Here is a 12,347-nt window from a genome sequence, read left to right as displayed (position 1 = left end):
CCCTCCCTCCCTCCCACCCCCTCCTCCCCCTCTCCCAGGCAGGCAGGCAGGCAACAGTGGGCTCTCTCTCCCAGGCCCGTGGCCCATCAGTCCAACCCAGAGCATAGCTCTGAGGGCCATCCATCACAGGGCCCGCCCCGCAGCCAGGGGATAGATTTCCGCTTCCCCGGCCCACTCATCAATCACCACGGGTTCCCCTGCATACCCAAGCAGCACAGAGAGGATAGGGTGGGAAAGACCAGGTAATGTCACAACTACTAGTACGAACATGCCAGGCAGCTTCCACTAAGGTGATAAACATATAGAGTACATACAGAACAATGCTTCTGAGGAGACCTCCATGAAAAACAAGATAAACCAGCATCTGAAGAGGACTTGCATTTCTGTACACTATTCCATTTTTGCTTTGGATTAAATGAATACTAAGTATTTATACTGTCAAACTCCACCACGGTTGGAGATCTTCTCTCTAACTGTGTAAAATGGGATTCTGTGATCAATGCAGTGAGTGAAAATGGGTGGAGCCAACTGACTGATGCAAGGAAGAGAGAGACCTGAGAGTGCACATTACAGTGGTGATAAGAAAGAAAAGGAGGGAGCTGATGCAACAGGATAGAAAGAGCAAGATATGGGGAATGGGGGCAAAAAAACAAAGCTGCTGTGTGGGTGTGTATTGTGGTTACACCACTTCAGCACATCAACGGTAGTGGAGGGAGAGGGAACATATAAACAGTACTTACTGTATTGAGTATGAGTCCAGCTGCTTCTGGTACTGCTGCTGCTACAGGCACACTTGCAATTAAAACCTCTAATTAATAAGAGCTATTTAAAGAATCCCATTCATCCCCCTCGGCAGGCAGAGCAGGCAGGCAGACAATCAGAGAGCAGGCAGGCAGACAACCAGGCAGGCAGACAACCAGAGAGCAGGCAGGCAGACAACCAAGAAGCAGGCAGGCAGACAACCAGGAAAGGCAGACAACCAGGCAGGCAGACAGACAACCAGAGAGCAAGCAGGCAGACAACCAGGCTGGCAGACAGACAACCAGGCAGACAACAAGGCAGGCAACACAAAGCAGACAACACAGAGCAGGCAAGAGGGAAAGATTAACTGAATGTTCTCTTTAATTTACTTTCTCTCCCTCCATGCCCCACTTTTTAGTTCTGCTGTTCTCGGTTTTCTTTCAGAGGCCTAGCAGCTGCTTTCAGAATTATTGCATAACAAGAGATTGTATATGCATTTGTTTGAGGAAAGGGCTGGCCCAGAGCATAAAGATGTGGACTATTATAAGCAGAGTAAAGTTTGATGTTTGTTTGTTTACAGTTCCAGCATAGCATTCTCAGAATTGTATAGTGTTCTGGAAATCCATCGTGCAATACAGTACATGGTGTCTATGATTGAGAATCCACTGACTGAGGTTCCAACCCCACACACACAGCTATACCAAAAACCTGAAGCTTTTCTATATTTTCTCCAGGGCCTCGTTCTCCAGGAAAATGGAACTGATGGTGGACCTGGTTGTTGAATCTTTAATCACCAGTGCTGTACTCCACACAGACATAATATTTTGTTTTGTTGGAACATGCAGGAATAAAGAGTGTGATAGTAACAGGCTGATGGTGGCTGACGGAGACAGATTTCTACTGGAGATAGTTACAGAGGATCAGCTTGTTACTCATATCTACAGTGTATATGTTCCATGGAGCTCTACATCTACAGTGACTGATCAATAATCATCAGTTATCGGTTGTTTAATGGATACTCTGATATTTAACAGCTACCAAAGAGGTTGTACTCTTTACCTAATAATTCAAAAGGTCCTGCGGGTGATGCTCCATGATCTGCCCTGATACAAACACTCCCTATCTATATAATGAATATGAACTTGGTGGGTTGAGATTATTAAATATAAAAGCACTAAACCTCTCTCTAAAAGCTTCACTTATACAAATGTTTTACTTGAACCTTAAATGGTTCTCAAGTAGGTTACTAAGAAAAGCTCGTCCGTTGTTTAAAAATTGTCTTTTTACCTTTGTGCAAATTGACAGGTCTCATTTTCGATTAATTGAAAATGAAACATTTTTCAAAGTATCTCTCTTTTTCAAACTATCATTGCAGGGCTAGCTACAATTTCAATTTCATCCCCCTGAAAAGATAGAACAAATATTATGGCTGGACTCAAATGTGCTGTGGTTGATAAAATACCTGTATTTATGGAAAAGGGTATTTTGTAGTTAAATGATATTATAAATTGGAAAGGTAGAGTTATGTCTTTCATGCAGTTATCAGAATTGTATGGGAAGGTCTGCTCAATCCAAAATTACAACCAATTGATTACAGCATTACCCCAAAAATGGAGGAGGCAGGTGGCAGCGGGAGGAGGTAGGGAACTGGTCTGTCTGCCCAGTATAAAGGATCAAAGCTTGCCGAGGAATAAAAATAGCAGAAATAGGAAAGCATACCAGTTTCATCTGAGGACCAGGATGTTGAGAGCTGTGCCATACAGATTGCAAAATATTTGGGAAGAGATTTTTGGTGTACTGATTCCATGGCACAGGTTGTATGAGTCGATATATAAAACGACGCAAGATTCAAGACTTTGTGCTTTTCAGCTAAAATGATTTTACAGAATTCTTGTCAGCAACAAAATGTTGAATATCTGGGGCATACAATCATCGCAGCTCTGCAGATTTTGTTGTGAGGATACAGAATGAATAGACCATTTGTTCTGGTATTGCCCTCAGGTAGCCTGTTTCTGGTCTCAGGTTCAGGAATGGCTGAAAAAGCATAATATTAATATTTTAAAAAATCAGATCTGGAGAGACCTGATCAATCAATTACTAATATACTAATACTCTTAGTGAAAGTATTTATCTTTAGCTCACAATCTGTGGATCTTTATTTTTTTTACCCATTTTTCTCCCCAATTGGTAGTGTCTACTGTCTTGTCTCATTGCTGCAACTCCCGTACAGACTCGGGAGAGGCGAAGGTCGAGAGCCATGCATCCTCTGAAACACAACCCAACCAAGCCGCACTGCTTCTTGACACAACACACATCCAACCCGGAAGCCAGCCGCACCAATGTGTCGGAGGAAACACCGTACACCTAGCCAGCGTGCACTGCACCCGGCCCGCCAGTGCGCGATGAGACAAGGACATCCCTGCCGGCCAAACCCTCGATAACCCGGACGACGCTGAGCCAACTGTGCGCCGCCCCATGGGCCTCGCGGTCGGGCCGGCTGCGGCAGAGCCTGGGTTCGAACCCAGAATCTCTGGTGGCACAGCCTTAGACCCCTGCGCCACCCGGGAGACACTTGTGGATTCTATTTGATTAGATAGACTCAAATTGCATGTTAAACATCACAGGATAGTTGAAAGATATACATTGCGTAGAAATCCGAAGAGGGCGGCCAGCAGAAATAGGTGGGATGGGCTGAGCGAAGCTGAGGGTTGGGATGTGGAATTGGAGACAAGTGGGAGTGGAGTTGCTGGGCGGGGGATAGCATGTCTACAAATATTTACTAAATAAAGTATGTTTGAATGACACTGAGGGGCAGTATTGTTACAGCCAATGCCTGTTTGCGTGAGGCTCAAGTGTTTGCAGACATGCATATACACACACTCTCATTCAAATGCACACACGTGCACATAAACGGACGCACACACATACACACATGTAAAAAGTGCCATTAATGCACTCAAACATATTCAGTTGGCCTTGCTGTTATGATTTGTGTTGTCCTTGATGTCTTTTTGTGTTTTGTATTATTGTTTTCTCTTTTGTTCATTTTGTTGGTGCATTGGGGGACCGGGCGGAGGGTCTTGGAATGGAATTATTGTATTGGGTGGGTTGAGGGGCAGCTCTTGGGGAACTGTGGGGGAACTTGGAGGGCTGGTGGCCTGGCGGTCGGGAGTTTGGGCCGGTGGCTGAGAGTGACAAACATAGTAACCATGGCACAATACACGTATTGAGTAGGTATCTTCACATGTACCTAGGGTTTCCTCGTAAGTGAAGCCTGTTTTGTTAATTTTCTCTGACAGTTCAATCTACATCCTAACATGAAACTAAATCTTTTGAATTCCCATGAAGAACTCATCCAACTCAAGGAGAGCAAACATCTACGCTAATGCACACATGGACATCTGAGAGCATAAACATCAGTGTTGACATTGAGCCCAAGTACATCAAATGCACACACATCGATACAAATCTCTTATGCAAGCAGATCGCCTATCATACATTACCTAGTAGATCTCCAGCTATCTCTGGTCGTGTCTCTCCTGTTTACTTTTCCTCTGCCTTGGCACTACATCTCTTGGAACCATCGGACCGTTTATCAGTCGCGGTGAGGATGGCTTCTTTACAGGAGCGGCTGATCCCGTTACCCAGGCAACCCCAATGCGAAGACAGGCAGTTTTATGGACCATCTGACCTTTATCGTTCCGGAGAGTAAGACTAGTGCATACAAATGACCAAGCTCAATCAACTGACCAGTCAACGCTGCCCGGTGGTCACTTGGCCTTGAGCGCAGCAGCAAGCCAATTAGGTGTTAGAAAGGTATCATTTCCTCTGTGAGGGCCTCCATAAAGAGCATCATTAGTCTTTTTGTTAAAAACTGACAGATCAAAACCCACCAAAAAATCTATCAGTTGTTGAAGGACTTTTAGATCAGTGAAAAAGTCCTCGCTTTGATCAAGCAGAGGCCAATGTTCGGAATGAGCGCACTGTGATTAGTAGGACATGCTTGAAAATAACCTCTGTAGTTGGTATGTTTTCAAGTGAATAGGTGTTAATGATGCATGTAAATTATTGGTGTACATAATATTAAACAGGTTTAGGAAGGCTTAATAAATAGTTTGAATACCCTGCTCAGAGAGAGCAGGATAGAGGACGAGGCTATTTGGATATCAGATCACAAGAAATGATAAACTACAGCAATAGTGCCATCTGCTGTGACTCTGCTATACACTCTAAAAATGAGGGGTTCAACAAGGGTTCTTCTAAGATCCTCAAAGTCCTTTGAAGAACGTTAGGGTTCGTGACACTGAAAATTGCCCCCAAATGTTTCCTCCAATAACCTTATAGGAGGTGGGGTTCTTTGAGGAACCTCCTGAGTTGTTGGGGGTTATTGCAGGAACCTAACTGCCCAACGGAAACATTTGGATTTTAATTTGAAAGGACAACAAGGGCAGTCACTTAAGTGAAAAATGTAAAGATCAGAATTTAAGGTTTGTCATCTGTATGATCTAAATTGATATTGTTTTATGATTATACCATCTTTCTAAAACAGAAAATGGACAATTTAATGGATATCAATCGACAAAGAGGCAAGAATATGTAGGCTATAAGAATATGTTGAAGTCTAGCTGTATTGGGTGCAGATGACTGAACTGCTCATTTTTGTGTCTGCAGGAATACAGACAAGGAGGCATACAAAGGTATGTCAATTGGTATGCAGATCAAATTTAGCATCCGCCTCCCATACCTCTTTAATGAATACCCCATAGGCCTCTACATTATGGACATGGTATGTGTATGAAAACACTGGGAGTTTGCCTCACATTTTTTTATTCTGCTTTGCCACTAACATCATAATCAACACTGATAACAATATTTTAGTTGTGTGTATTATTAATAATAATAACAACAACAACAACAGGGGAGGGGAAGGGGGGGGTAGTTAACAAAATGTTTTTTGAGGATCTTATAGGGGTTCCCCCACAGTTTCAATTTGAAGAAACACTAAGGATACTCCAACAGCCATTCCCTTTAAGAGTATGTACATGCACTTGATATTTCTAGACATTTTCTCATCTCACTCAAAATGCATCTTATTTCTTGGGGACCAACTCGCTCTCTTATTAATAATACAACGGTTGGCTCTATGCCAGACAAACATTAGCAATAAAATAAAACAAATCCATGAATAAATGATACAACCACTTGAACTTTGAAATGCGTGTTACATTTATTAGTCTTAAAAACAGAAGACATTTGCATGTTAGGTATATACACAATGCTTTTAACCAGAAAGGCACCTGGACATGCGAGTGAGTTTTTATGTTAGGAATATTCCTGCGTGGCTCAAAACTGGAGTGTCGTTTAAACTCCAGACAAAATGGACACATTCACCTCACGAAGATACACATCTGCTCTCAACTTCTCAATCTTTATTCATCAGGTTAAAAAGCTAATAAGACAATAGTGGTGTAGTGATAGCTAAAATATATTATTTTATAACATAAATATGATAGTCTTAACGTTGCACATATTCTGTCTGCAACAATTTATTGGTATCGCTCTCACCTCTGGATACAGACAGTCCACCGTGTTTGCAGGGAAAAGTACAAATGGGATTGAACTCATGATATAAACCAAAGCATGCCTTAAACTTTAACTCTTTTAAATGTAGCAACTTACACATACTTAATAAATTATATTCTCAATAGAAACAATTCATTATTTACCATTCAGAATCAAGAGCTATAAAAGAGCTCTCGTATAGGCCATTTATGTTGATGGCTTGAAACTGAGCTGAAGTGAAGATATGGCTGTGATTGTCTGAAACATTTCTTTATTGCCATCAGTATGTGTGTGTCTCTCTAAGGGGGCTTTACTGTCAGTCTTTGGCCTTGTGGATGGCTAATCTATTTATACATCAGAGCACAAGGAAATAAAGTCACGCAAACTGGTGAGTATATCTGATCTGAATAGTGGCTGTGTCAACAGGGCTTTCCTACTGAAATGCAGTGCCCATAGACCTGTGTTGAGACACTTCCTTTATCTGAGCAAATGTTCTTTGTCCAAAATGCCATGTGCAAATACGAAGAAGAGCAAGAACGTGATCAGTTTACATTCTGGCTGCATGGGAGTGCTAGAGAGAGCAGGTTATGCTTACTAATGTGTTAGGGAAACCTCTTAATCCTGGCTCCTGTTCAGTAGGGCACACCGTAGTACTGTGTTCTCATTGGACAAGTTCAGGTAATACCTCTGTTTCACTTGGTTTCAAAACGTTTTATCTTTACTGAACACAACCCTGATGTCAAACGCACCAGTACAGCCCTGACAACAGCACTTCTATTCCTCCTCTCACTGTGAAAAGGAGAAGCCTTCCCACAGTGAGGTGAGGGCATATGGACATGTTGGTTGGTGCCTCATTCTAATCTATATCATCAGTCCTGCTATGATATCCACTACTAAACCACAACCACAAACGCACTGTGATAATATCAAGGAGAACTACGATGAAAATGTGTGGCTTGTGGTAAGTATAGTGACCTGGTACAGACATGCAAGCCAGGAGGAGCCAAAAGCACAATTGACTGCATCTTCTCTGGCCAGCAGGGGAAAGAAATCATAGGTGCGCATCTGTGAGGAAATCAAAGCGACTGGATTGGCCCTAGTAGTCTCTTTATGGACACCCAGATGGTCCCGCCCACAGTGCTTTTTTTCCTCTTTCTGATTGGTCCCATGAGAGAGCTGCCACAGTATTTTGGAATCATCATCAGTGATGATTGGCCGTTCCCTCAGGCCTCGTGTGGGTGGGATGGGTGTCGGGTCACTTGCTGAGGCTGATGCTGACGTAGGATGTTGGGATGTAGCCCTCATTCCCGTTGGCCCTGCGGACCCTGGTCCAGCCATCACCTTTATCCTCCTCCACTACAGACAACACCTCTCCCTCCTGCATGGTGATGGTCCCCTCACTGGCACCTAGCAGGGACATGACAGCATATTACACTATAGCCATGTACAAGTAAGTGTTAAATACCATAATAGTGTTGAGTACATTGGTGTCATTGTGACCCATCCACACCTACCTGGGAAGTTGTACATGGCTGTACATTGGCCGATGGGAGCGACAAGCTCCTCTTCCTCCTCCTCAAAGTCGTCGTCAAACTCGGCGTAGATGGCCTGAGAGGGATCTGGGGTGCCTTCTTCAGAGTGGGTTCCGTCAGGGCTGGAGGGAGAAACACACATATGCTTAATAATAAATATAGATATACGACTACAGTACATTTACTGACAGCCATGAGTGAATCTCAGCGTCTGGTTTCTGACCTGTATGGTTCGTGAGTGCTGCCGTTGTTGTTGAAGGAGTGAGACCTGTAGCTCAACGCATCCTCACGTAACGTATCTCTCCTGAGCATTGAATCCCCTCGCCTTCCTGCCTCTGTCAGCCATGACTACAAAACAAAGCACGGAGGAAATATACCAGTGTTTCCTATAGATTGTGCTCGTGACAGATTGTGAGTGAGACCAAATCAAAGACAGGAACGGGTTGTATATTAAAATCAGGAAAACATGAGGTCTGCGTTTACAAATAACTATGTGAAGAGGTAACAAAGAATACAGTTGAAGTCGGAAGTTTACATACACCTTAGCCAAATACATTTAAACTCAGTTTTTCACAATTCCTGACATTTAATCCTAGTAAAAATTCCCTGTCTTAGGTGTGTTAGGATCACAACTTTATTTTAAGAATGTGAAATGTCAGAATAATAGTAGAGAATGATTCATTTCAGCTTTTATTTCTTTCATCACATTCCCAGTGGGTCACAAGTTTACATACACTCAATTAGTATTTGGTAGCATTGCCTTTTAATTGTTTAACTTGGGTCAAACGTTTCGGGTAGCCTTCCACAAGCTTCCCACAATAAGTTGGGTCAATTTTGGCCCATTACTGACAGAGCTGGTACAACTGAGTCAGGTTTGTAGGCCTCCTTGCTCACACATGCTTTTTCAGTTCTGCCCACACATTTTTTATGGATTAAGGTCAGGGCTTTGTGATGGTCACTCCAATACCTTGACTTTGTAGTCCTTAAGCCATTTTGCCACAACTTTGGAAGTATGCTTGGGCTCATTGTCCATTTGGAAGACCCATTTGCGCCCAAGCTTTAACTTCCTGACTGATGTCTTGAGATGTTTCTTCAATAAATCCACCATTTTCCTGCCTCATGATGCCATTTATTTTGTGAAGTGCACCAGTTCCTCCTGCAGCAAAGCACCCCCACAACATGATGCTGCCACCCCCGTGCTTCACAGTTGGGATGGTGTTCTTCGGCTTGCAAGCCTCCCTCCAAACATAACGATGGTCATTATGGCCAAACAGTTCTATTTTTGTTTCATCAGACCAGAGGACATTTCTCCAAAAAGCACAATCTTTGTCCCCATGTGCAGTTTCAAACCGTAGTCTGGCTTTTTTATGACGGTTTTGGAGCAGTGGCTTCTTCCTTGCAGAGCGGCCTTTCAGGTTATTTCGATATAGGACTCGTTTTACTGTGGATATAGATACTTTTGTACCCGTTTCCTCCAGCATCTTCACAAGATCCTTTGCTGTTGTTCTGAGATAGATTTGCACCAAAGTACGTTGAACTCTAGTACACAGACTACGTCTCCTTCCTGAGCGGTATGACGGCTGCATGGTCCCATCGTGTTTATACTTGCGTACTATTGTTTATACAGATGAACGTGGTACCTTCAGGTGTTTGCTCCCAAGGATGAACCAGACTTGTGGAGGTCTACAAAAACAATTCAGAGGTCTTGGCTGATTTCCTTTGATTTTCCCATGATGTCAAGCAAAGAGGCACTGAGTTTGAAGGTAGGCCTTGAAATACATCCACAGGTACACCTCTAATTGACTCAAATGATGTCAATTAGCCTATCAGAAGCTTCTAAAGCCATGACATAATTTTCTGGAATTTTCCAAGCTGTTTAAAGGCACAGTCAACTTAGTGTATGTAAACTTCTGACCCACTGGAATTGTGATACAGTGAATTATAAGTGAAATAATCTGTCTGTAAACAACCGTTGGTAAAATTACTTGTGTCATGCACAAAGTAGATGTCCGACTTGCCAAAACTATAGTTTGTTAACAAGACATTTGTGGAGTGGTTGAAAAACGAGTTTTAATGACCCCAACCTAAGTGTATGTAAACTTCCGACTTCAAATGTATGTATTCTAGCTTGCCTATGGGAAGATGGCATGCAGTACATGACTGTGGCCAGTAGAGGGGAGTCCATTACCTCATACTTGTTGAACTCTCCTCTCAGTCTCTCCACGTTCTGGGCTGTCTGGTTGATCTGGGGAGACAGGCTGGCAGGGTCTCCCATCTGGGGGTTCTTCTCATACACATCCTTCATCTTCTCCAGGGCCGCACTGGAGAGACACACACAGAGACAGAGCAACAGAGAGGGAAAGAGAGAGATGAGAGGTGGATTGATTCTCAGTGGAAATGCATCCCCTGTGGAGTGCAGTAATTGGTCAACAACACACACACTGTTGGGAGAAGTTGTCAGTAGTCACAGAGATGGTTGTCAAAGCAGTCAGTCAAACTCCCCCCCCCCACACACACACACCTCTGGTCCACTTCTTTCTGCAACTCCTTGCCAATGTCATCTAGTTTCTGTTGTAACCTCTTCCTGCGCTGCTCGGGGGGGAGATGGCCAAAGTCCTCCGTCACCGTGGGCTGAGAAAACGCACAGGGAGGAACAGTCACTTTAACACGGACGCACGCGCACACACACATGTTCTCCATCAGCATGGCATGTGGTAGGAGAGGAACACACCCCGCCACCCACAACCACCTCTAGAGGAAACGCTGGTCTGTGGTTATGGTTCAGCTCAAGGGAAATGGTTGATGACTGGAAAACATATTTAACCTCTAGTAAGGACATTGTTTTTGCTTTAGAGTGAACAAACAGATATGCTTCATTTTTACAGTGAGCTGAACCCAAGACCACCACCATTTTCACCCATATAATCATTCCCAGTACCATCCCATTGGCAGCACACCCACCCAAATAAGAATCTGTTTTTAGGAACTCTTTCATTGGGTTTTGTAGTGAACGTTTAAAGGAAGGAGGTTATCATAGTGACAGACCAGTAAAACAATGGAAGTAAACTGAATCCAATATATCGGTCAAATTACACAAATTACATAATGTTGCCCCATTGCTGAAGTGACTATTATTAAGTGTTGTTACACCCTTAATCCACCAGGTGGCCACCTCTTCAACTCTAACTCCAAACGGACAGACAGGCCATGTTTTCAGCCCTCTGCTTTGCATCCAATGTCAAATTTGAATCTGGCTGTGTTCCAGTTCATGTGCTAGCAGCTGAACTACAGCGTGAACATTCCAGCATTGATTTGAGAAGGTAAACAAGCAGACTTTAGTGTGACGTTTGAGACCAAGATGCTTGTCCAATTGTACTGATGGAGAGGTGGTCATGTGTGAGATTCCCCGTCGATGTGAGAAGCTGAGACACCCTTTAACACCCCACACAGACACCACTCTAGTATTACCATTACTATGATCCTCTCTGAAGTGAACCTCTGAGGGAGAGAAAAATAGACAGACAACGTGTGTGTGTGTGTGTGTGTGTGTGTGAGAGAGAGAATACTGGGTGGTTCGAAACCTGAATGTTGATTGGCTGAAAGCCGTGGTATATCAGACCGTATGAAAAAAACATGTATTTTTACTGCTCTAATTACACTGGTTACCAGTTTATATTAGAAATAAGGTACCTCGGGTGTTTGTGGTATATGGCCAATATACCACGGCTAAGGGCTGTATCCACGCACTCCACGTTGTTTCGCGCATAAGAACAGCCCTTAGCCGTGGTATATTAGCCATATAGCACACCCTCTCGGGCCTTATTGCTTAAATATACAGCCGTGGCCAAAAGTTTTGAGAATGACACAAATATTAATTTTCACAACGTCTGCTGCCTCAGTTTGTATGATGGCAATTTGCATATACTCCAGAATGTTATGAAGAGTGATCAGATGAATTGCTATTAATTGCAAAGTCCCTCTTTGCCATGCAAATGAACTGAATCCCCCAAAAACATTTCCACTGCATTTCAGCCCTGCCACAAAAGGACCAGCTGACATCATGTCAGTGATTCTCTCGTTAACACAGGTTTGAGTGTTGACGAGGACAAGGCAGGAGATCACTCTGTCATGCTGATTGAGTTCGAATAACAGACTGGAAGCTTCAAAAGGAGGGTGGTGCTTGGAATCATTGTTCTTCTTCTGTCAACCATGGTTACCTGCAAGGAAACACGTGCCGTCATCATTGCTTTACACAAAAAGGGCTTCACAGGCAAGGATATTGCTGCCAGTAAGATTGCACCTAAATCAACCATTTATCAGATCATCAAGAACTTCAAGGAGAGTGGTTCAATTGTTGTGAAAAGGCTTCAGAACGCCCAAGAAAGTCCAGCAAGCGCCAAGACCGTCTCCTAAAGTTGATTCAGCTGAAGGATCAGGGCACCACCAGTACAGAGCTTGCTCAGGAATGGCAGCAGGCAGGTGTGAGTGCATCTGCACGCACAGTGAGGTGAA

The 12,347-nt window shown here is 43.5% G+C and overlaps 1 protein-coding gene across 5 annotated transcripts in view; it reads right to left on the bottom strand.

Annotated features, from left to right (window-relative positions):
- Positions 1 to 5,949: 5,949 nt before the first annotated feature.
- The window catches only part of LOC106601280 (cdc42-interacting protein 4 homolog), a 31,283-nt gene continuing 24,885 nt past the window's right edge, over positions 5,950 to 12,347 (bottom strand). For 3 of the 5 annotated variants that reach the window (XM_014193366.2, XM_014193369.2, XM_014193368.2), the window contains 6 exons: positions 11,304 to 11,333; positions 10,357 to 10,466; positions 10,024 to 10,156; positions 8,059 to 8,183; positions 7,818 to 7,957; positions 5,950 to 7,710 (listed from right to left, as the gene is read on the bottom strand). In XM_014193366.2, coding sequence (XP_014048841.1) covers positions 7,559 to 7,710; positions 7,818 to 7,957; positions 8,059 to 8,183; positions 10,024 to 10,156; positions 10,357 to 10,466; positions 11,304 to 11,333 — 690 coding nt within the window. In that variant the 3' untranslated portion in view covers positions 5,950 to 7,558. The remainder of the gene's footprint in view (positions 7,711 to 7,817; positions 7,958 to 8,058; positions 8,184 to 10,023; positions 10,157 to 10,356; positions 10,467 to 11,303; positions 11,334 to 12,347) is intronic. The other 2 variants (XM_014193367.2, XM_014193371.2) reach the window with 1 other exon arrangement.

This window comes from Salmo salar, chromosome ssa03 (assembly GCF_905237065.1).
Source record: "Salmo salar chromosome ssa03, Ssal_v3.1, whole genome shotgun sequence".
In the NCBI taxonomy this organism is placed as follows: domain Eukaryota; kingdom Metazoa; phylum Chordata; class Actinopteri; order Salmoniformes; family Salmonidae; genus Salmo; species Salmo salar.
Note: the sequence above shows the minus strand (reverse complement) of the source record. Positions and strands in the feature narration are given on the sequence as shown.